We start from the raw sequence: 25,575 nt of genomic DNA on the forward strand, positions 1-25,575 counted from the left end.
TGATCTCTCAAACGTCATTTACTCCAAGAGCAAAGGAGAAACCTCCGGGAATGGAATGCATGGCACTGCCCCTGACTGGGTCATTGTGACCCAAATAACTGAAAATGGCACTTGGGTATAAGAGCACTGGATTCAAGTCCCATGGCGGCCATGGCATTATCCTGGGGGGCTCAGTTCTGCCCTTTGTAAAATGGGCACATAAAGTTGACCTTCCTCCCAGAGTTTCTTAAGGAAACACGAATTAAATGATAATGAGTGGTCTGCTCCTGCATAGTGTTCAAGGAAGAGAAGAACAATTTCATTTGCTTTGTTCCTCTGTTGAACTTTTGACTCTGCCTTCCATTCCTCCTGAATTCGGATTTAACTAGAAGTATTTTGGAAAATGAATTCCAGAACCAGAGCATGCACCATCTTGCACAGCTCCAGTTCATTTGCATAAGAACAGAAGAAGAGTCTGGGCTTGGTATTTGAAGCTGCAGCTCAGAATCTGTCCTCACACACAAGGCGCGTGAGGCTGCACAGGAAGGAGGCAGAGCCCAGCCACAAGGCCAAGTGAGGCAGAGAGCATTCAGGACAAGGGGTCCTGCTCAGACAACTAAAAACATAAGAACATATGAAGACTCCTGCTGGATCAGGCCAATGGGGGCTCATTTAGTCCAGCATCCTGTTGTCACACTCACCACCCAAGATGGCTGTGGGGAATCAGCAAGCAGGACCCTTACTGTGGTTTCCAGCATCTGCTATTCAGAAGTATAACTGCCCCTGACTGTGGCTAGTAGCCTTCGAGTAGCTTTATCCTTGGTGAATTTGTCTGAGGGTGGATCTACTCACAGGGGGGGGGGGGAGCTATAAGTCAGAAATTAAATCATTATAAAAAAAAGGAAAAAACCGCTATGAAAAATTGCATAGATTTTTTTTGCTCTCTGGTGCCATCTGGTATTGCATGTTTATAATGCATTCAAAACATATTTTTTTACAAATGTAGCTGAGTCCTTGATCTCTTTTAAAGCCATCTGAGTTGGTGCATCCTTCCCCTTCTCTGTGCTTCCTATGGAACATGTGTGAAATATGTGTGCATTAACAACTCACAAATAAAAGGCAGTCCAAAACCTTGCTCTATGGGAGGTCTAGAACTCCAACCCCATCCTAAAAAATAATCTCTATACAACTACATATGGTAACATTATTTTAAAAGGGGGCGGAGTCTTTTTATCAATGGGCAATGAACCCACTGATGGCCTAGAGCATGAGTAGGCAAACTAAGGCCTGGGGCCTGGATCCGGCCCAATCGCCTTCTAAATCCGGCCCACGGACAGTCTGGGAATCAGCGTGTTTTACATGAGTAGAATGTGTCCTTTTATTTAAAATGCATTTCTGGAATATTTGTGGGGCCTGTGTGGTGTTTTTACGTGAGTAGAATGTGTGCTTTTATTTAAAATGCATCTCTGGGTTATTTGTGGGGCATAGGAATTCTTTCTTATTTTTTTTCCAAAATATACTCCGGTACCCCACAAGGTCTGAGGGACAGTGGACTGGCCCCCTGGTGAAAAAGTCTGCTGACCCCTGGCCTAGAGGCAATGAGCAGGTGGATGGCACACACTCCAAAACCCAAACGAACATGCAGTATGGAATGAATTAGCCCCACTCTGGAAGCCCATTATACGATAGCTGTCTGGAAGTATCAGGAGGATCATCGTGTAGCTGGAGGAGGAGAGGGCGGAGGCTGGAAAATGAATTGTGAGTGGAGGGGCACCCTTCTTCCATCATTGGGACCCCCTGGGGAACTCACCAAACCTCCTGCACCTGGAATTGGGTGTGGAGAGGGCAGCTGGCTGCTGAGTGGGACACACCTGTGGGCAGCAGCCTGATGAGGCTCCCTCCACCTTGGGCCTGCCCATAAAAAGCATACATGGAGGGAGAGACTAGGGCGATGGCAGGAGCTTCTAGGAACCTTCCCCTCTGTGGGAGCTTTCCGAGGAACAGCTGTGAGTTAGTTTAGGCCCTGGGTGCAGGTGCCAGGGCAAGCTGAGCCCTGGGTGAGGCCGAGAGGGGTATTCCAGGAGCAGGAGGAACTGATATTGGCTTGCATGTATTTAGAATTTTTTGCTTTACTGTAACATTTTTATCTACATCTACATATTCTTGTAAAGGGACGCGGGTGGCGTTGTGGTCTAAACCACAAAGCCTAGGGCTTGCCAAGCAGGAGGTCAGCGGTTCAAATCCCCGTGACAGGGTGAGCTCCCGTTGCTCGGTCCCTGCTCCTGCCAACCTAGCAGTTCGAAAGCACGTCAAAGTGCAAGTAGATAAATAGGTATCGCTCCAGAGGGAAGGTAAATGGCGTTTCTGTGTGCTGCTCTGGTTCACCAGAAGCGGCTTAATCATACTGGCCACATGACGCCGGCTCCCTCGGCCAATAAAGCGAGATGAGCGCCGCAACCCCAGAGTCATCCACGACTGGACCTAATGGTCAGGGGTCCCTTTACCTTTATTCTTGTAAAAGTAATTGTAGTTCAAGTTGTCTTTTGCTTTCCTTTTCTGTACACCACTTAGATATTTGTAGTAGGTTAGATATGGTAAGGTTGCCAGACATCCCCGTTTCCTGGGGACAGTCCCCAGATTTACAGCTTTCTCAGCATTCACATGTACATAGTGAACAATAAGTGTCCCCGGATTCATTGAAAAAAATCTGGTAACCTTATGATATGGTCTTTAAAAAATAAAATTATGCAGAAGATCGAACAGGTGTGCTTTCTCTGTTACTCCAGGAGCAGGGCAGGAGCAGAACTGCGGGGTGCAAATTGCAGCAAGGAAGCAGATTTTGGCAAAACGTTATGAAAAACATCCTAATGTCATTGGAAGGAGCTGCCTCAAGAGATCATAGGAAGTGCCCCTCCCCATTGTCCCCCAGCAACTTCTTGCCATTTTGGATTCTTTTTACACCTTAGAGAAAGGCTTTGGGCTACTTCAAATTAAACACAGCAGGAATCCAATGGTGCACAAACCAAGGAGTTAAAACAAAATGTATCTCCCTCCCTGAGTAACAACACATTTGTTTTTGTTTACCAACTGCTGCTTTCAAATCCTAGTCATCAGACAATGGATTGTGTATGTGTCACTAGAACTACGTGTCCAAATCTTGAACTGGGAACAATAACTGCCTCTCCTCTTCCTGGGCAGAGTAAAGTAAGATAGCTGGCCTCCAAAAGAGATTGGCAGGATGCCACCAGGCCCTACTTGCCTCTCATTACCTGCTTCAGGTAGCAAAATGATGGTGAGCCTAGGCCAGTCCTGGGAGGGTTTCTAGGTCATCTTGTGCCCTCTACAGGTGAAATAAGGTTCCTTCATAATCAGACCAATCCTTTGCCTACATCAACTATGGATTGACAAATTTGTCGATTTGGGGTTTTCCACTTTTCCTGTCTCAAATTCAGTTTGCCACACTTCCAAATCAGTTTGCAATTCAATTATTTTTAAAGCCTCTCACAGAAATTTGACAGCATTGAAGAGCACGGTTCTCTTTATGCAGTGCATAGTTAAACTATGGAACTCCCTCCCACAGGAGGCAGCGATGGCCACCAACTTGCATGGCTTTAAAGGGGGATGAGAGGGGCAGAAAGCTATTGTCAGCTATTCCCCACAAGTGACACCTCTGTAGAACAGGGGAGGCTGGCATATACCATTGGTTCATCTAGCTCTGGACTCTCTACACGGACTGGCAGAGGCTCTTTCAGACTGATCTGTCTGGAGATTGAACCCAGAACCTTGTGTGTGCAAAGCTTGTGTTCTGCCACTGAGCTATGGCCACAGAGGCAGCCTTCCTCTGCGGATTAGAAGTTGGGGGCAACCCTCCCCACTGCCTGCATTTTCTTCATCCATTCTGGTTGGGCCCTGTTAGAAGGGGGATAGTGGACTAGATGGACCATTGGCTTTGATTCAACAAGGAGATCTTTATGTACCTTCTGAAACTGAATCTTCCATGCTTTGAATTCTATCACCGAATCCAAGTTGCTGAGGAGCAACAGCAGGTCTTGCTTTGGGGCTTCCCTTTGGGGCATCTGGGTGGCCATGGTGAGGATAGACTAGATGGGCATTTGGACTGCATCCAGCACAGCATCACTCACATTCTTAGTGCCCAAAATATCACAGTGTGAGCCACTTCAGGCATATCTGAATAGGGTGCAGGTGTCATTCCCACAACCTCCACTTCCATGGGATGCAGGTGTCATTCCCACCACCTCCACTCCCATGGGATGCTCACCAGTGCATCAGACAGAGACCAGCCTCTCCCCCTTCCCTTTGAGCAATACCTCTGATCCAGATCCAGCCCTGCAAGCATCTGAGAAAAGACATTGAAGGTGCTCTCTCCCTCTGGCTGCTGCACCACACGGATCCTTTCCAGCAGCATTGTCTGGGCAGAGAAAAGAGAGAGAATGCCAGCATCCATCCCACTGCTTGCCACCACTCAGAGGATGCCACTCAATGGTGGTGGTGCAATTGACTTTCAAGCTTTCCTTGGTCTACTCTAGAGTTCAGGAAGCAGACAGAGACCAAAGGAGAAGATCACAAACCTTCCACTCCTCAGCTTCCTTCTGCCATTGGTGTCCCCATCTCGTCAACACAGAGAGAGACACACCACTTCCAAGGGAGGCAACAGAAGCATTACCTGGAGATGAGCAGCTGTGATGTGGCCAGTGGCGCTGAAATCCAGTGCCATGACCATGGAGAAGCGGGTGGAGGCTTTGTTGTGGCTGGTCGTCACTGTCCCAAAGGCTCTCAGCACCCTGAACATGGCCTGGATTTTCTCCACTGCAAAAATCAAGCACTCACTGTCTGTTTTCTAAACAATTTCATCTCATCCCTCCCACCTCCAGCCTGTAGACCATCATGCAATTTCCCCCAAGGAAACACCCACCATGCCCTGAACGTGCCTTTCTTAGAAACCTCGTGCCCTCCAGGCGATGCTGGACCAAGCAGCTTTGTCTGCAAGGCCAGTGGTCAGGGATGATGGAGGCCCAGAGAAAGATGTCCTGCACATGGAGGCCCCTGCCTCCTTAGCACATCACCTGCTGCCTCAAGCAAAGGCTTACCTGTGACTCGGTTGTCCATGCTCCCCACAGTGGCCACTAGGTATTCCAGGCTGTTCTGGCAGCAGGTGGTCTTGCCAGAATTGTTCCTGCCCAAGGGCATGATGGTCTGATCCTGCCGTTGCATAAGCATGCGCCAGTAGGCCCTCTGTGCCACTGAAAAAATGTGTGGGGACAGTCCATCCCGCTTGCCCTTGAATGCCTGGGAAAAGGTGAACAGAAGCAGTATGCCTGTGAGAACTTAGAAAAGACCCAGCACAGAACAAGTCATGTCTGACAAAACTCATTTCTTTTACAAGCTTGGTACACCATGGGAATGCTGTGGACATAATATATCTTGATTTGTAAGGTTTTTGACAAGGTTTCCTATGAAATTATTGCAAGGAAGCTGGTAAAATGTGGGCTGAATGAGGTAACTGATAGGTGCATCTGTAGCTGGTTGACTGACTGAACCTAAAGAGAGCCCATTAATGGTTCCTCATTATCCTGGAAAAATGTTACATGTAAGATGCCACAGTATTCTGTCCTGGGCCCTTTGTTGTTTAATGTCTTTAGAATTCCTTTATGGACAAAGGAATTGAGGAGATGTTCATCAAATTTGAGAGGGGAAGCTAATGCTGTAGAAGACAGATTGGAAAACTGGGCCCAAACTAATAAAATGAATTTCAACAGGAACAAATGTAAGGTTCTGCACTTAGGCAGGAAGAACCAGATGCATAAATATAAGATGGGGTCACCTGGCTTACTAGCAATAAATGTGAAAAGGAGCTTAACATGAGTCAACAGTGTGATGCAGCAGCCAAAAAAAAAAAAAAAAAAAAGCTAATTCCATTGTAGGCTGCATCCACAAAAATATAGTGTCCAGGTCAAGGGAAGCAACAGTACTACTCTAGTCTGCCTTGGTGAGACCACACTTGGAATACTGTGTCCAGTTCTGGGCACCTCAATTTAAGAAGGATGTTGAGAAGCTAGAATATGTGCAGAGGAGGACAACAAAGAAGCTCAAGGGTTTGGAAACCAATGGATTCAACTTTGGAAGGAGTTGGAAGGAGTTGGAAGAAGATTCCAACTAAACATGTTGGAGAAGCAACAAGAGGAACAGCCATTTTAGATCTGGTCCTAACCAATGTTGATGACCTGGTTAGTGGGGTAGAAGTGGAAGGATCATTAGGCGCGAGTGATCATGCTCTTCTGAAGTTTACTATACAGCGGAAAGGAGCAGCCAAGCATACTAGGACTCAATTTCTTGACTTTAAGAAAGCCGACTTCATAAAACTTAGGGAAGTGCTGGGTGAGATCCCATGGACAGTAATACTAAAAGGAAAGGGAGTTCATGATGGCTGGGAGTTTGTTAAGAGGGAGATAGTAAAAGCACAACGTCAGGCAATATCAATGAGACGGAAACATGGAAGGTGCCTAAAGAAGCCAGGGTGGCTATCTAAAGAACTTTTAACTGAGTTAAGATTAAAAAAGGATGTGTACAAAAAATGGAAAAGGGGGGAAACCACCAAAGAGGAATTCAAACAAATAGCCAGCACATGTAGACACAAAGTCAGAAAAGCTAAAGCACAAAATGAACTCAGGCTTGCTAGAGAGGTTAAAAGCAACAAAAAAGGCTTTTATGGGTATGTCCGTAGCAAAAGGAAGAACAAAGAAACAGTGGGGTCACTCAGAGGAGAAGATGGTGAAATGCAAACAGGGGACACAGAAAGGGCTGAACTCCTCAATGCCTTCTTTGCCTCAGTCTTCTCCGATAAAGAAAACAATGCCCGACCTGAAGAATTTGGAGCAAATGATTCAGCAGAGGAAACACAGCCCAGAATAACTAAGGAGATAGTACAAGAATACTTGGCTAGTCTAGATGTATTCAAATCTCCAGGGCCAGATGAACTGCATCCAAGAGTATTAAAAGAACTGGCAGATGTGATCTCAGAACCACTGGCAGTCATCGTTGAGAATTCCTGGAGAACAAGCGAAGTCCCGGCAGACTGGAGGAGGGCAAATGTTGTCCCTATTTTCAAAAAGGGGGAAAGAGAGGACCCAAATAATTATCGCCCAGTCAGTCTGACATCAATACCAGGGAAGATTCTGGAGCAGATCATTAAGCAAACAGTCTGTGAGCACCTAGAAAGGAATGCTGTGATCACCAATAGTCAGCATGGATTTCTGAAAAATAAGTCATGTCAGACTAACCTGATCTCGTTTTTTGACAGAATTACAAGCCTGGTAGATGAAGGGAACGCAGTGGATATAGCCTACCTTGATTTCAGCAAGGCATTCGACAAGGTGCCCCATGATATTCTTGTAAAGAAGCTGGTAAAATGCGGTCTTGACTATGCTACCACTCAGTGGATTTGTAACTGGCTGACTGACCGAACCCAAAGGGTGCTCATCAATGGTTCCTCTTCATCCTGGAGAAGAGTGACTAGTGGGGTGCCACAGGGTTCTGTCTTGGGCCCGGTCTTATTCAACATCTTTATCAGCGACTTGGATGATGGACTCAAGGACATCCTTATCAAATTTGCAGATGACACCAAACTGGGAGGGGTGGCTAACACCCCAGAGGACAGGATCACACTTCAAAACAACCTTGACAGATTAGAGAACGGGGCCAAAACAAACAAGATGAACTTTAACAGGGAGAAATGTAAATTATTGCACTTGTGCAAAAAAAATGAGAGACACAAATACAAGATGGGTGACACCTGGCTTGAGAGCAGTACATGTGAAAAGGATCTAGGAGTCTTGGTTGACCACAAACTTGACATGAGCCAACAGTGTGACGCGGCAGCTAAAAAAGCCAATGCAATTCTGGGCTGCATCAATAGGAGTATAGCATCTAGATCAAGGGAAGTAATAGTGCCACTGTATTCTGCTCTGGTCAGACCTCACCTGGAGTACTGTGTCCAGTTCTGGGCCCCACAGTTCAAGAAGGACACTGACAAACTGGAACATGTCCAGAGGAGGGCAACCAAAATGGTCAAAGGCCTGGAAACGATGTCTTATGAGGAACGGCTAAGGGAGCTGGGCATGTTTAGCCTGGAGAAGAGGAGGTTAAGGGGTGATATGATAGCCATGTTCAAATATATAAAAGGATGTCATCTAGAGGAGGGAGAAAGGTTGTTTTCTGCTGCTCCAGAGAAGCGGACACGGAGCAATGGATCCAAACTACAAGAAAGAAGATTCCACCTAAACATTAGGAAGAACTTCCTGACAGTAAGAGCTGTTCGACAGTGGAATTTGCTGCCAAGGAGTGTGGTGGAGTCTCCTTCTTTGGAGGTCTTTAAGCAGAGGCTTGACAACCATATGTCAGGAGTGCTCTGATGGTGTTTCCTGCTTGGCAGGGGGTTGGACTCGATGGCCCTTGTGGTCTATTCCAACTCTGTGATTCTATGAAACATCAGGAAGAACGATCTGACACAGTAAGAGCAGTTCAACAGTGAAATGGTCTCTCTCAAGAGGTTCGTTGGAGGCTTTTAAGCAGAGATTGGGTGGCCATCTGTAATCATAGGCACCAACTCTAGGGGGCTGGGGTACCTTTCCTTCCCCCCCCCATAATTTTCCTCTCGTAGTCCAGCCCCCTCAATACTTCTCCCACCCCACCTGTGCCCGCCACCACTGCTGCGCATCCCTCCTTCCTCCGCTTGCTTGCTCTTTCCCTCTGTGTTGCTTGGCATGCAGCAGCCAAGCAGAAGCGCACGGACAGGCAGGTGAGCCAGCAGAGATGGCTCCTCCCTATGGCGGGAACAGTGGCCCTCTCAGGGGCCACCCCCCAAAATATCGTGGTTGCAGCCAGAGTGCTGAGCATGTCTCGTCAGCGGGTGGTGGCAGAGGAAGTAGGAGCAGGAGATGCAAGTGCCCAGCTGGCAGTCCAGGTCCCATGGGCAAGAACCGAGATTCTTGCATGCTCTCGTCCTTGTCCTTCAGAGCAGGGAGTCAACTAGACCAGGAAGGGCCAAGTGGTGGCTCCAGGTGCAGAGTCATTCCTTGAAGTAATCTTATTTGGGCCCTGATCCTTGGCAACACCATAAATTATAAATGAACGATGGTAAAACATTTCACTGTAGCTTTACAGATAAGGTGCTGGAGCAGGAGTTGTTTGCAAGTGATATGAAATATGTACAATATATTCCATACCCTCCCAGATGAAAATAGGGACATTTCTCCCTCACTCCTAACTAACCATCCTCAACCCCCCATTCTGCCCCCCCCAGAGCATTTCCTATCAGAAGAAGAGCAAGTGCCACCACCACTATACCAGTGGGACACAGCACACACCCTCTACCATCCTGAGAGAACCACTTAATCTATTTATTTTATTTTATTTGGTAGATTTACAAAAAGAAAAACACACACTAATGAAGAAATCTTAGAAAGGGCCAAGATTAGACACAGAAACACAAAGCATTTTTTAAAAAAGGACTTTTTGCTCTCCGCTCCCGCTTTCTTCCCACCCTGCCCTCTCCCTGCTCCTCAGAGTCAGCGCATCAGGGCTGGGCCTTGGCATCTGTGGCTTCTCCTCCTCTTTGCCTGCTATCCAGCAGCCAAGGGAGGAGGCAGGCAGCAGTGACCATGAAGAAGCAGAGAGAGGCAATGGGATGCTCCCTCGCAGTGGTCACTGAGGCAGCACATCCTCCTCCCCAAGCTCAGCAGTGGTGGCACTGGCAAGGGAAACAGGGCCATTCCAGGATCAAATCAGAAGCTGGGATGGCTTTTGTAATTACAGGACTGTCCCTGGAAATGACGTTAGTATGATAGCTGCAAAAAAAATGCCTAGTATGGATATGGCCTAAAGCTGCATACACACTATACTTTTAAAGCACATTCGAAGCACATTCCACCCCTCCAGGAATTCTTCGGGACTGTTGTTTATTGAGGGCTGCTGGCAATTGTCTCTCTGTGGGGGGGGGGGGTGAACTGCAGTGCCCAGAATTCTTTGAGGCAAAGAATGTGCTTTAAGGTGATAAGGGTAGAAAATCTGGTGCATACTCAGTCTAAGTGGATTAAGAGGGAGTGCAGTTGTACAGCAATACTTCAAACACCTTTGCCCTTCCTTTGATTCCCCCCACCCAAAAAATGGCAGATTGCAGATGAAGGGGAAGCATGTTTCTGTACTGAAAGAACTTTAACAAAAACTTAGAAGTTCTTACAGGGGCTTTGCACTCCCCTAATCCCCACCTAAATTTCACAACAGAGAAAGTAGGCAACAGGCAAGTAGGCACTCTTTACAGTACCTATCCATGCAAAGTGATCCTAAATCTCTAGATAAGTTGGGCCTCACTAGTCCAGATTGAAATCCATCTTCCTGGTCGTTCTTCACACCACCTGATGACCACTGGTTGTGTTGCTGCCCAGATGGTGTTATGGGTTTGTGGGAGAGGTTTCCCCACTAAACCCTGGAAATTAATAAATGTTAGGATTTTGATTATTTGGAAAATACAAGGTGCAGAGGAATATCGAAGCAAAATGACCTCACCAGGCTGAAGAAACAATGGCCTGGTCTTTGCGGGCCATTGGGAATGCAAGAGAACTGTCCTTCCCTGTTGCCCTGAGGTTTGAATAGAGACTGGTGATTTGGAAGATCACAGCCTTTGGGATGGCTGAGAAAAGCCAGAATGATCTTGGCTGGCTGGCTGAAGGCTGCCTGGGAGAGATTGCTTTGACTCCAGTGCTGCCCTGTTGTGGGGAACAAGCCCCTCTTGAGATGACCATGCTGTACTCCCTCAATGTAGATTAAAGGTGTAAATATGTGCAATTAATACACATTTCTAAAGGCACAACAGTCTCTGCCACACCTTGATTCTCACTGGAACACGGGCCCTGGGTGAGGGTCTACAACCCTCTGGAATCTTGTCACAGCTTGGCAGAAATTGGAAGTAGCCTCCAACTTTTGCACCAATATTATCTAGCTTTTAAGACTCATTTTCTGCTGTATGGCAGTTGCCCAGGGTGGGCTATGCAATTATTTGTGTTGACCTCTTCTCGTCACCTGGGTGTAGAAGTCACATCCACTGCTCCTGCTCATCAGCGGCATACAGCCCCGGCAGGTGGCTCCTGAAGAAATGCAGTCCACAGGCTGATAAAGGTTTCCTCACCCCAGTGCTAAGCAGTGCAAGAACATCCTCCGCCAAGCATCTCAGACAGCCCTCCTCATAAAAGCATCTGGAGATGCAGTGAGGAACGTTGTGGCTGTAGCAGCAAAAGCCACGAAAAAGTCACTTATGGTGCCATAAAGGTGCACAGGGTAAGAATAAAGCTGTCATTTAAGGTGCCACAAGCCCTTGGTTTTATTTACCACCAGTAGTACAGGGGTCTGGGGTCATAGGGGATCAAAGACTTGCTTTTATTTCTGCATCAGGGTCCCTTTCTCCAGCACCCTAGAGCCACCCAACCAACATGGAAGGGGAGCTTTTTGTCCATAGAGACAAAGTCTTCTCACCCTCTGTGCTGCTCAGAGTGATGAGTCAACCACTGAGGATGGGCTCCAAGGAGAAGATGCAACAGAAGAACACCGAGAAGGAGTTGTTCCATGTGCTCAAAAGCTAAGTGTTTAGAACACAGAAAACGTTTTCACGAGAATGGTGTGAAAGTTCTGTTACGTACAATGGAACTTGAAGAAAATGCAATTTAAGTCACTCTGAAAGGAGATAATGGAGCATTCCAAATGATTTGCCCATGTGCATGTCTGGAAAATAGCAGAGCTAGCTGAAAGGCAATGCATTGTTGCAATGCATCTCTAATTATTTTTATGATTGTGTAATTATAAGACTATTGTGTAATCTTAGAAGGGGGCATGGCTATGACCACCATGAAGGGTCTCTGCACTTCTGAGTGTCATTACATCACTGGTTGCCACAGGAAAGGGCAGGTCTCCTCTGCCAGGCAATTATCCTAACTGGGTAGAGAGGTCCTTGTTAAGCGATGCCACCCCAGACTCAACCCCGTACCTTTATTGAACCAGTGGAAAAAGAAGACGATGGTTCGATGGCGATCAGATCAGGACCACTGTGGGTGTAAAGCAGCTGAGACTGGTACCGGCGGCACAGAGTGTGGATGACGCTTGACTCATTCAGGCTGACTAGGTAGGCCAAGTCTTCGGCGTAGTCAAATTTTGAAGGATTGGTCTGGGGGATGAGTGTTATAAGAGCTCAACACAACACTGCCTGCCAACCATGGTGAAATTGCTGTTCACATGAGTTTGCTCCCACTCCCTCCCCCACCCCCACAATTTTAGGAGGGGAGAGGATTCTTGTGCTCAGATTCTGCTTGAGGGCTTCTCATTGGGGCATCTGGTTGGCCACTGTGAGAACAGGAAGCTGGTCTAGAAGGGCCAGCAGACTCCTCTTATGCTCTTCTTTCTTTGTGGCAGAACCGGCCTGCTCCTCTGCCTGTATTCTTTCAGACCAGCTCCCCCTCTCCTACAGACTGCCTGGGCTTCATTCAAAACAGCTGGCAAGGGTGGGTGGGTGGGAGGCAAACAACCTCTGCTCATCATTTGCATGGTGGAATGTGCCCTCAAACTGCCCTATCACAATGGGCAACAGGATAGCGTCCTCCACCACACACCTAAGGGCATGTTTAGGAAGAAGACTGCTTGGAGGCACCCAGCACCTCCCCATCACCTTACCCTGCTTCATAGCAGGGCTAGCCCTGAAAGTCAGGGACTGTGAGGAAAGCAAGGGGACTCCTGAGGAGAAAGCCTCCCCAGTCCAGAGGCAGCCCATGTATCTGAAGTAAGCAAGGAAGGTGCCTTAGAACTAGACCAAGTAGGGATGGTTCGCTGCAGCCATGGGCTCTGCTGGAAGCTTGAGGAAGGGAGAGGCACAACAACTCACTCTCTGGACCTTTTCTTCATCCACCTCCATGATCGAGCCATCAGCTTCCACTCGGACTCGGACTGTCCCTGGAGGCAGCTCAGGAGTGCCCTCATCTGGCTTCAGTTCAGTAGCTGCCAAGGGGGGGGGGATGGAGTAGTGAGAGGGAAATGACTCTTCAAATACTTGAAGGCTCTTTGTTCTCTCCTCTTTGGCTTGGCCACAGATCAGTGGCAGTCCAAGGGCCTTTCTTGTAGACAGAAAGTCCTCAGGTTCAGTTCCCAGAGTCTTCAGGTTGGGCTGGAAATGCTCCTGCCTGACCTGGGAGAGCCACTGCTGCCAGCCAGCAAAGGCCAGCCTTCACCAACTCCATCAACTCCAACCAGCACACTGATGCTGGCTGGGGCTGATGGGAGTTATAGTTCAAGCTCTCTGGAAGACAGCAGGTTGCAGAAAGCTGGTGTAGACCCAGATAGACCAGCTGTTTGACCATATTGTGTATAAGGCAGTCTCTCAACACAGGGGCTCCCAAGGCCCAGTGGTAGAGCATCTGCCTTTCATTGCATGCAGAAGTTCCTGAGTTCAATTCCCAATGGCATATCCAGGGAGGGCTGGGAGAGGCTCATGCCTGAAACCCTGGAGAGTCACTGCTGGTCACTGTACAGAATACTGAGCTAGATGGACCAAGGGTCTTACTTGGTATAAAGCAGTTTCCCATGCTCCTAAACTCTCCCCTCCTGCCATCCTCAGGTCGTGGATAATCTCACGCAACTCTACACATTCTGCACCCAGTGGGACCATTTCTGTAGCCATTCTTTCCTGTTCCTCCTTGGTCACACCTTTTCTGCCACCACTATCCCTTTAATTGAAGGAGAAGCCTCTGCTGTAATGCACCGCTATTCACACACATGATCATGTGCACTATTGTGATCTGGAGCACATGCACCACCAACAAAGAGCAGCTTCCCACCTTGACATTCTCACACCCTCGTAGCTACAAAGTGTAAAGGCTGGAGAAAACCACGGCCACCTTACCAAGAATGAATCCATCTTTTTGTAACAGCCAAACTTTCTCTGTTTCATACCAGACATCATGGTACACCTGGGTGAAGGAAGGAAGAGTGAGGAAGGGGAATAATTGTGCACAATAGTTGTGGATCATTTTTGCTTTTCATCCAAATTCATTCATCTGTCAGGGATCTCCCACAGTCAAAGTTATTCCTTCCTGATTTGGTCCAAATGTTCAAAGCAATCTCAGATTTGAGATGGCTGAAGATTTGACATTCAGTGAAAGAATCTTCACTCAGTGAGGGAATGAATGAACCAAGGAGAGGAAACAAGTGGGATTTCTACTGCAGAGGTTCCACTTTGAAAACTCCAAATTCCAGGGAAGAAAAAATAGCCATGCAAGGAGAAGTTAGGAATCTTTGGGAGGCCTTGTCCAGGACACATGCAGAGTGCTCTGCACTAGGTAAAACCACCAAGGGTGCAGGATGAAGCCTTTCCCCAGCAAAGGGATATACAGCTGAAACCCTAGGAAGTGGGCCCATAACACTGAATTCAGCATCAACCTCACCTTGTCCGAATCTGTGCTTTCTCCAAGTTCTTCTTTGTTTTCTCCTGCGAACACTTCCTTAATTTCCTCTGGTTTCTCCTTCATTTCTGCTACTGGAGATTCTTGCTTACTTTTTCCTCCCTTCCGAGACAGTTCCTCTTCCATTTCTCCCTGTTCCACCTTCAATTCTGCTAATACTTTCTCGGTTTCTACATGCCTCTCTTTGGGTTCTCCTGGCTGCTTCCCACTGCCTGTGGCCTTTTCTTTATTTTCTCCAAGCTCTTTCCCCTTCCCTGTAAATTTTGCCTTATTTCCTGGCTTGCTCACAGCCTCTTCCTTGGTCCTCATTTTCCAATTATCCTTTCCTGGGCTTTCAAAGTGTTTGTTCCAGAGTAAATGGCCCTTCTTTTCATGTTCTGTTCCAGACCCAGGTAGATCCTTAGCACTGCTGCTTTTGATTTGATCTGGAGCTGCAGGAACTTTAGGAGGCTGAGATGCATCCAAGTGGACCTCCTCGCCCAGTGTTGGAACTGCTGGTGCTGATTTTGGAGTGGCCGGTGCTAATTCAGGCACAGGCAGTACTGGTTGCTGGGTGTGGCCCCTCTGGGCATTTCTCTTGAAAGGCAAAGGCTTCCTTTCTGGAATCTCAGACTCACCTTCCACTCCATGCTTCTCACCATTCAATCGTCCTTGCAGCAGCTGTCCCTTGTTGGCCATGTCCTCTCCCACTTCCAAAATGTTGGTGTCCCTGATTACAAACTGCTGCACGGGCCCGTCAACCTGCTTTCCTGGAGGCTGGGAAACAAACACACACTCAAGGACATTAGCACCAGTCATGCCCATTTCCAAACAAAGCAGAGGGGTGTTTCCTAGAGTGCAGCAGCATCAGTTGAGACATAGTCATCTCAAGGGCCTTTCAAAGGTATTTGTGTCTGGTAGGGTTTGTTGCCTTTAAATAGGTTATATTAGATTCTTACAACTTATTACAACATCATGCACACATAATAATAAAATATCCCATACCAGTCCAGAAGATGGAGTTAAGGCCATACATCCAAAATAACATCCAGATTGCATCATACTGTGAGTTCCTATCCCAGACAACCATTTGTACAGAAAGCAATATTCAGTTTATGCCAACCAAGACATTTTATAACGTGAGGGGAGCCGTCTAGTTTCATTTTGTTACTGTGTGTCTATACTGTTTGGTATAAAGCTATACCAAACAGTTACAAAGGAGTCTTTATGCTTCAAATTTTGTGCCAATTTTTCCACAAGTGCTATTCCCATATTTTATTGGACCAGTCTGTCGAAGAAGCACTCTCTGAATTCTTCCAGTATACTGTATAATTATCAGCCTGGTATTTGGACTCAGCTGGGTCCTCCTGCCAGAAATTAAGTATTTAATGGTCATTGCACACATTACACAGGGAAGACCTGGATTTGCCAACCAATGTGGGCACCTAACAGGCCACTGAAGCCAATCACTGTTCACTGCTGAGAATTCATGTCCATAGTGGGTCCATTGTGTTCTCTCTACATTTTTAGATGCACATCCAAAATAGTGGTCTGTGAAGGGACCTGGAGGCCATCTCCTTTAAAAGTTTGTGTACATCTTATTTGTGAGTTTCAGTGGAAAGTAAGACATGAATTGGCAGGGGCTAAACTAAGGCATGCCTTCTGACCTTCTCAAAGTCTGGCAAAAGCTTCCCTCTTGTAAGGGTTTTTAGGGCATGATCCTGCTTGCCTCTCTGCTTGATAGATGTTTCAACATCAAACCAGTGTAACTGTAGCGACTGGCTGACTTATCATTTGATATGGTGGTTATGATTTTATCACTGTGAGCTACCCAGAGTAGCTATTTGGACTGGGGGGGTAGGATATACATTTTAGCCATTGACATTAATTCCCCTAAAAATTAATGCAAGGTGATATGTGATGTCAGCACTACTCTATTGTAATTATTTCCTCTATTGCGCCAAAATCTAATTCAATAGCAAAACTGAATATATTTCATATTAAGGAAATACCTTTATTAGACAAATGAAAATGTAAAAAAAAAATAGTGTGCAAACTTTGCAGTTCCCCAGAACTCTTCATCAGGTTAGATGGCAAAAATGCAAAGTGGGGAGGGAAAGGAAGAGAATGACTGCTCCCCGCTTAAAACGGGGGGCGCCCTTTGCGTGGACGCGTGCAGCCCCTAGATCTGGAGCGGCTCCAACAGCATAGGCTTGGCTTTGCCTTCCCTCAGGTGGGATACCTGGAGGTCTCCACCTACCTCAGTCAGTTGTCCAATCCCACCTGGGGGAAGCGTTGCCAAGGAGACCAGGCCAGGTAGGGGAGGGATTACCTGCCCACACAATAGAGGGAGGATCTTACCTGGGAATCCTCACTTGGCTCCAGAGCTTCTCCCACCCTACCCACCCTCAGTTAATGTCTTATTTTGCAGGTTAACTTTTCTTCACAGGTTTTGCAGGTTAACGTTTCTTCACAGGTATGCGGGCGCTGCTACGTTAAGGTCGCTGTTAAAGGGCTGGAAAGGAATTTCCCTGCATTGGCAGGTTTCGCCTTTCCCGTAGCAAAACATCACAACTTTGGCGGTATCAGGCCTTGGGCGGAATCCTTTTGTCCATCTTCCTCTTTGCGGCGGCGATTCCAGGGCTCCCCTTAAAGGGGTTTTCTGAAGGGAGGCTTTGACTGTACGCCGAAAGGTCGTCATTGCTCTCCCCTGCGGCGGCGGCGTTATGGGGGCGGCTATCTCTGCTTGAACATATGTTCTCCAGAGCCGGCCCATCCCCCACTCACACACTGGATAACCCTGATGCTCCCTAGGTCCCCGGCTGGGGACTGGGGAGGGAGAACGCCCAATGCCTGAGCCAAGGTCTACCCACATTTGAAATTTAATAAAGTTGTGGCCAATTTAATCCCATAGCACGTTGTCTTGAGTCGTTATTCCACATGACGGGGGGACCGCGCGGGATCTGGGGACTCCGCCTGTCCACGCAAAGAAAAGGCTGCTGTTCAAGCACTTTTCTCTCCCCCAGACTTTGATGATGATAATATTACTACTAATATTAACAATATTTCTATACTGTCCTTCACTCAAGGATCACAGGGCAGTTTACAATATAAAAACACAAACATTTATACCATAATAACAAACAATCACACACACACACACATACACACACACCACACACACAGTTTAAAAGGCCATAGATTGTTTAATCAGCTAAAGGCCTGGAAAAAGGGGAATGTTTTCGCCTGACACCTAAAGATATTTAACAAAGGTGCCAGGCGAGCCATTTAAGGCTTTATAGGTCAAACTAGCACTTTGAATTGGAAACTAAATGGTAGCCAGTGCAGTCAGCCCAGGGGTGGTGTGAGATGCCAGTCTTTCTTTTCCTTTTCCTTTTTTCTTTCTAGTCTGGTGAAGTATTTTGGGGGACTCAAAAGCTTATACACCATTTTGTGACATTTCTGTTGGCTGCATAATAAAAATATTGGCCCAATATCTTTTGATTTTTGTCCTTAGGTGCCAATACCTTTACATTTCAGACAGCAATTGTCAGTCTGTATTACTTCTCAAGTGTTGGGTTTGGAATATTGTCCAAATCTATTCAATTGTTTTCATTTACCATTTATCCATTTGCCTTGGGGGGAAAGTAGATTATCACCTAACTAATGCATAAATATGGACAGGCCCAAGGATTCAGCAGTGCAGAGACTGCAGCTGAATGTTTGAATTCTCAGTGTTGTTTTCTTACTCACATCTTCTTTGGAAATTAATTTCTCTTTTAATTTTGCTTCTTTGGACTCCTTTTCTGTTTCCCGCACAAGTTGCTTGATGAAGCCTCCGGGAATGACCGAGAAAAGTGGGGGTGGTGAGGTGGGTGGGGGGCTGCGGTCTTCTTCCCTAATCTGTATACACAAGCAAAAATTGAGTTATTGTACAGCGCTGGCAAAGGCATTCCACAGAACCCTCTGCCACAAGGGCCACAGACCACACTAGCCAATTACACCCATCTGCTGCTTCTCTGTCAGGATTTTGAAAAGGGAAATAAAATCTGCTCTCACTGAAGATTTCCTAAGAGGAGCTACAAGGACAGAAAAGATGCTCAAAGGAAACCAAGCTGTGGCAGCGCAGGGGTGAAACTGGCACATGCAAACCCTGTAAAGCAACTTTGGCAGCAGGTGGGCATTTGGGTTCAAGAGGGAAAAGGATGGTGAAAAGGATACTTTTCCATGCTGCACACATAACCATTTCTTTCCTCCCATGCACACAGGTTGCAAATTTTAAAGCAATGCCAGCCCATTAGACCAGAGGTAATGTGGGATGACTGGGCACATCTCCTTTTTCAAATTGCCTTCAATTCTGGGGAGGCCGGGAGGGTTAGAATCAGCCTCCCGGCAAATACAGGAGGAGACTTCTAAGCAGAGAAGCCTGGAAGAAGAAACCAAAAGCAGCAGAATTCTATATGGAAAGCAAAAATCTAAAATTAAATTAAATTGTGCTGGTGATAAGCTATTTAGTATTGGGCATGGGTTAGCCACAGCAACAGGGAACCAGGAGACATTTGCAGTGCTTTCATTGGGTTTGTAAAGGCATGGATTTCAAGGAGAGGGCAAAGCTCCTCCCTCATGCCAAAGGCTCCAATCTCTCTGCATGCAGAAGGGCTAACAGTGTGGTAGGGGAATGGCACTTTCCTTTTGTTCCCACAGAGCCAGACGTGATGAGATGGCCATGCTGATGTGGTGAGGGTGGCTCAGAGGTTATGGTGCTTCAAAAGATGAGACACAAGGAATGATGCTTTATGGAGATGAGGACACTGGCCTGCCTCAGGACCAGAAACACACATAGTGCAAGGAAGAAAAAGAGAGAGAAAGACTTTTCAGACATCTGCAAACACAACCATTTCATTCACTCTACAGGGTTGTTGTTTTTTCTTGGGTGAGGCAAGAGACTCTGGGTAGAACCTGAATTGTGCAGTTTTTACATCCTACCATGGCCCCAGGTCATAGTACAATGCGAGTCACAATACAGCACAGAGTAAAATATAAAACCAAACAAAATAATACTATGCAGTCATTATAAAAACAGCATGACCACACTTGCTTTTCATTTGCTTTTTCCAGAGCTTTAACCCCACTCTTTAAAGCTCAGTCAGAGCAAACCTGAATTGATGTTTGTTCCGATTCAGCTTTAAAGAACAGGTTTTCATGGGGAAAGCTCAGGGCAAAAAGTGTGTGTGTGTGTGTGTGTGTGTGTGTGTGTGTGTGTGTGATCAGGTAGCGGGCCTGGGCAAATAAATATTTTTTTACTGAAAAAAATAAAAGACTTTTACATATCTATGTGATGACACAGGGTGCAGCTTGCACCCCAAGAGGGAACAAAAATAAGCCAAGCAGGCAACCCAACCCTTCTTTGTCTTCACTTCACCACTGCAACAAAGTTGATCTCTCTGTTTTCAATGCAAAACCTTTAATCTATACTCATTAGCTTTGACTATTAAGAGAACACATGCACAAGATAAAAACTAGCAGTAGCGCTCTCCTCTTTTATTCTTAAGACAGGTAATTTTTTAATGCAGCTCAGCTGAGACATTCATCCCATTACCAAATGAAGAACCTGGATATCATGGAAAGCAGCAGCTGGTGAAGGCTGTGATTTGGAATGGAACCAGGACTATACAGACATTTATTTAGTTAATAAAGTTATACGCCACCTGTCAGGGCAAAACAGCCTCTTGCAAGGCAGCGAACGCCATCCTGAGCATATCAATGCTATTTTATTATTATAGTTATTATTATATATTATATAATAATATATTATAGTTATTATTATATATAGACTCTCTGCCACGATAATGTGTGTCAAACCTTATAATGAAAAAAATGTTTCATTTGCTATAAATACAAATAAATACCGTATTTTTCCATGTATAAGAAAATGTTTTTTTATTATAGAAAAATCTAAAAAATGGGGGCACATCTTATACACGGATAGTGCAGAGGGGGGTACGAGCGACTAGTGTTAGCTGCGAGCATGAGTTTGTAAGTGGTTAAGTCGTGGCTGCAGCAAGGCCTGCTAGCGATTGACTGCTGCAGCGGCGATTGGGTGGGTGATTGGTGGCTGTATCTTATACACGGGTGCATGTTATACACAGAAAAATACGGTACCTTGTTTTTGAAAGGACACTGACAGTGCTCTCCTGTCTTACCCATTCCCAGCTTCCAGACCCAAAAGCAAGACAGGCAAATGATGACTATAGGGAGATGGGTAAAGAGTCCCTCTCACTGGGGTTCTAGTCTGGATCAGGGCCCTCACACTGGCAACATGTACTTTTAAAAAACAGATTTTCATGGATGAAAATAAAGCTGCAGATGACTCAGTAATGAACAGTTCCTTGGCAGACTCCTTTCATTCTTCTGTCCAACTGAAGATAAATAAGCAATTATACTTCCAATTAAATTAAATTCCAAGTCCTCTTAGCATTATTCAGTTCACTCCGTAAATAATAAAGGATGGAGAAGAGTCAGCTCTAAGTTTCCATTGTAAACTTTTTGCAAAATAGAGCTTCCCTCCCTTTTTCCATTTTTTTACACACACAAAATTATAAAGGAGATGGGGCAACTCTCATATGAGGAAAGTTTGCAGTGTTTGGGACTTTTTAATTTAGAGAAAAGGCAAGTAAGAGACAACAGGATAGAAGCTTATAAAATTATTGTGGGGATGATTAGGGAGGCAGGAGAGGATATATTATTTAATGATATCCTTCCTAACTTGCGCTAGCAAGTTCCATATTCTAGCAGAGTTCCAAACATCCCCCTTTTTAAATTACGCAGCAATCAGCTTGTTGCTGACTCATCTGAGTCTTACTATTAAAGATTCCTTCCTGGTAAAATCCCTTCTAAAAAGGAATAAACACAAGAATCTGATTAATGCTAATATAAAAGTAGTTTACTCAGATTCATTCAGGTTCACAGACATATCCCTGAAGGCAGAATTAGGTTACATAACAACTAGAACTATTCCATAAAGAAGTTAGTCCCAAGTGACTACGACTAAGCAGTCACTTCTCCAAACACACAGCAACATACAAAATGGAGAAGACAAACTGATCTGAACATGGAGGCCGTGGGCTCCTCCATGCTAGTACAATAGACCTCACCCTCTTCAAGTCTGTCCCAGCTCAGGAGGAAATAGGAAGTCTTCTGAGTGGGACAAAACATCCCCTAAAATGTCCACTGTAGGAATGTTGTACTTGACTGCATTTTTACATCCCACAATTATGCATGAAATGGAGAAAGCAGATAGAGAAAGCATTTTCTCCATCTCTCCTAACAGTAGAATTGTTGGACATCCAATGAAGAGTCAGGACTAGGGTTGTAACTTGTTTACTTCCTCCTCGCCCCCCAAAAAACACCCATTTTCCTGTATCATAACAGGATGAACTTTTGCTTAGAAATATTGTAAAAGGGACTAATTCTTCTTAGTTCTGAAAAAAGGTCACCCCGAAATGAAAAGTTGGAATCACCGTATATGTAACGTTGCTACTTGTCAGTGCTGGTGGTGGTTGCTCGCGAGTAACCAGGCAGGACTCTGACCTGTCTTTTACAGGTTTTATTGGTGCAAACTATTTACAGTGCAGAACCCCAAAGTTCATGTCCGTCTTAGTCACTTGCAGATTCCGGGAGTGGCCCCTTCCAGTTCCCCCCCAACATAAGAACTTAGACACCCCAAATCTCCGCCACCCCTCCATACATTTCACCCCTCTGCACAAGCTGGGCGACGGAAACGGCATGTCTGTTTCCTGGCCAGCTGGGCTAGGTGAGGGCTTGGGCTCTCAGTCGCATCTTCGAGCCCTCCCCTCGCCTGGCTACCCCCTTTCCCCACCGCTGGACGAGGAGCTGCTCCTCAGCAGCGTCGGAGGCTTTCTGTATTCCCCTAACCCTCTCCCCTGTTCCGATGACAGTCCCCTGAGACTAATCATAAGTAATAGCACTTTAAAAAACTTTATGGAACTGTTTAGAACTTTTACAGGTGTCTGGGGACTCAGCTATACAGCTGCAAATAAAACTTTTTAAATGTGTTGTGTAGTGCAAAATATAAATGTGACCCTAGATGGCAACAGTGAGCTATCCCAAATTCAATGTATTTGAATTTATTTTTAAAAGCATTTTCACAGCATTTTATATATGTGTGTAGCTTCCACCTTGAACTCCTAAAACTGTATTGGAGAATCCTGGAAGCAGGAGCCATCCGTATTCCAGATATTCAGAAGTAATAAGTGCACATCACACAATCAAAGTGATGGGGGAACTTTATGGTGCTTGCAGCATAAACGAAGATTTATTCTAAGCAATAAGAAGTGGTGTTGTCAGGGGCTCAGGAGCAGAGGCGCAGGGGAGAGAGGAAATGGAGAGCGAAGGGGAAGAATCCGAGGGCAGCGGAGGGCAGAATGACAGTGACCCGAGAGATTCCATAAGCCTCTCCAGTGAATCAGAAGATTCCCAGAAGGGGGCGCCGATGGCCAGGGCAAGGGGGGTCCCAGGGGGGACACACCAGAAGCAGGGGGCCAGCGGAGACTCCCAAAGCAGTAGCTGGGAATCAGGGCCAGCTTCCCCACCAGAGCGTAGTGGGGGGGAAGAGCCCCATAGGTCAGAGTCAGCGTCTCCTCCGGCAAGCGGCGACAGGAGCAGTATAACGGTCAGAAGGAAGGTGGCAGGCTGGGCACGCGCGCCAAGTTCAAATGTACAGGCGCGCGGGACAGCAGAAAGCCCGGATTGGGAACCAGGTCCTAAAGCCCGCCGGAGGGAGGGGGAAGACTCGGGGGAGTCAGCGTCAGAAGAGTCTAGAAAGGGGAAAACCCCGGCGGACAGGCGGACCCAGAGGAAGAGGGAGCAGAGAAAGAGGTGGAGCAAAGCTAGGGTCTTAAACTGGTGTCTGGGGGGAGGAGACTCAGACGGAGCTTCGGCGGTCTAGGGTTTAAGATGTAGAGCTGCGCGCCGTGGCTGTAAATGAGAAACTGAACTTCAATAAAAACTATTTAATATAACAACGGACTGGCGTTGGTCCTCTGTGAGCTGGGACCAGGGGCAGCTCTGACAGGTGTACAATGTACAAAACATTGTACAGTGGCACCTCAGGTTACACATGCTTCAGGTTACATACACTTCAGGTTACAGACTCCGCTAACCTAGAAATAGTACCTCGGGTTAAGAACTTTGCTTCAGGATGAGAACAGAAATCATGCTCCGGTGGCGCAGCAGCAGCGGGATGCCCCTTTAGCTAAAGTGGTGCTTCAGGTTAAGAACAGTTTCAGGTTAAGAACAGACCTCCGGAATGAATTAAGTACTTAGAATCATAGAATCATAGAATCATAGAGTTGGAAGAGACCACAAGGGCCATCGAGTCCAACCCCCTGCCAAGCAGGAAACACCATCAGAGCACTCCTGACATATGGTTGTCAAGCCTCTGCTTAAAGACCTCCAAAGAAGGAGACTCCACCACACTCCTTGGCAGCAAATTCCACTGTCGAACAGCTCTTACTGTCAGGAAGTTCTTCCTAATGTTTAGGTGGAATCTTCTTTCTTGTAGTTTGGATCCATTGCTCCGTGTCCGCTTCTCTGGAGCAGCAGAAAACAACCTTTCTCCCTCCTCTATGTGACATCCTTTTATATATTTGAACATGGCTATCATATCACCCCTTAACCTCCTCTTCTCCAGGCTAAACATGCCCAGCTCCCTTAGCCGTTCCTCATAAGGCATCGTTTCCAGGCCTTTGATCATTTTGGTTGCCCTCCTCTGGACACGTTCCAGTTTGTCAGTGTCCTTCTTGAATTGTGGTGCCCAGAACTGGACACAGTACTCCAGGTGAGGTCTGACCAGAGCAGAATACAGTGGCACTATTACTTCCCTTGATCTAGATGCTATACTCCTATTGATGCAGCCCAGAATTGCATTGGCTTTTTTAGCTGCCGCGTCACACTGTTGGCTCATGTCAAGTTTGTGGTCAACCAAGACTCCTAGATCCTTTTCACATGTACTGCTCTCAAGCCAGGTGTCACCCATCTTGTATTTGTGCCTCTCATTTTTTTTGCCCAAGTGCAATACTTTACATTTCTCCCTGTTAAAATTCATCTTGTTTGTTTTGGCCCAGTTCTCTAAACTGTCAAGGTCGTTTTGAAGTGTGATCCTGTCCTCTGGGGTGTTAGCCACCCCTCCCAGTTTGGTGTCATCTGCAAATTTGATCAGGATGCCCTTGAGTCCATCATCCAAGTCGTTGATAAAGATGTTGAATAAGACCGGGCCCAAGACAGAACCCTGTGGCACCCCACTAGTCACTCTTCTCCAGGATGAAGAGGAACCATTGATGAGCACCCTTTGGGTTCTGTCAGTCAGCCAGTTACAAATCCACTGAGTGGTAGCATAGTCAAGACCGCATTTTACCAGCTTCTTTACAAGAATATCATGGGGCACCTTGTCAAATGCCTTGCTGAAATCAAGGTAGGCTACATCCACTGCGTTCCCTTCATCTACCAGGCTTGTAATTCTGTCAAAAAACGAGATCAGGTTAGTCTGACATGACTTATTTTTCAGAAATCCATGCTGACTATTGGTGATCACAGCATTCCTTTCTAGGTGTTCACAGACTGTTTGCTTAATGATCTGCTCCAGAATCTTCCCTGGTATTGATGTCAGACTGACTGGGCGGTAATTATTTGGGTCCTCTCTTTTCCCCTTTTTGAAAATAGGGACAACATTTGCCCTCCTCCAATCTGCCGGGACTTCGCCTGTTCTCCAGGAATTCTCAAAGATGACTGCCAGTGGTTCTGAGATCACATCTGCCAGTTCTTTTAATACTCTTGGATGCAGTTCATCTGGCCCTGGAGACTTGAATACATCTAAACTAGCCAAGTATTCTTGTACTATCTCCTTAGTTATTCTGGGCTGTGTTTCCTTTGCTGAATCATTTGCTCCAAATTCTTCAGGTTGGGCATTGTTTTCTTTATCGGAGAAGACTGAGGCAAAGAAGGCATTGAGGAGTTCAGCCCTTTCTGTGTCCCCTGTTTGCATTTCACCATCTTCTCCTCTGAGTGACCCCACTGTTTCTTTGTT

General features: G+C 46.3%; 1 protein-coding gene across 14 annotated transcripts in view; it reads right to left on the reverse strand.

Moving 5' to 3' along the window:
- The window catches only part of MYO18B (myosin XVIIIB), a 362,275-nt gene that overhangs the window by 207,610 nt on the left and 129,090 nt on the right, over nucleotides 1–25,575 (reverse strand). For 13 of the 14 annotated variants that reach the window (XR_013390943.1, XR_013390944.1, XM_077920002.1 and 10 more), the window contains 8 exons: nucleotides 18,225–18,374; nucleotides 14,475–15,248; nucleotides 13,934–14,000; nucleotides 12,920–13,032; nucleotides 12,032–12,208; nucleotides 5,088–5,286; nucleotides 4,664–4,806; nucleotides 4,308–4,408 (listed from right to left, as the gene is read on the reverse strand). Coding sequence is in view for 12 of the 14 variants with exons in the window: in XM_077920002.1 (XP_077776128.1) it covers nucleotides 4,308–4,408; nucleotides 4,664–4,806; nucleotides 5,088–5,286; nucleotides 12,032–12,208; nucleotides 12,920–13,032; nucleotides 13,934–14,000; nucleotides 14,475–15,248; nucleotides 18,225–18,374 (1,724 nt within the window). In the remaining 2 variants the exon portion in view is untranslated. The remainder of the gene's footprint in view (nucleotides 1–4,307; nucleotides 4,409–4,663; nucleotides 4,807–5,087; nucleotides 5,287–12,031; nucleotides 12,209–12,919; nucleotides 13,033–13,933; nucleotides 14,001–14,474; nucleotides 15,249–18,224; nucleotides 18,375–25,575) is intronic. The other variant, XM_077920007.1, reaches the window with a different exon arrangement.

This window comes from Podarcis muralis, chromosome 16 (genome assembly GCF_964188315.1).
Source record: "Podarcis muralis chromosome 16, rPodMur119.hap1.1, whole genome shotgun sequence".
NCBI classification, from domain to species: domain Eukaryota; kingdom Metazoa; phylum Chordata; class Lepidosauria; order Squamata; family Lacertidae; genus Podarcis; species Podarcis muralis.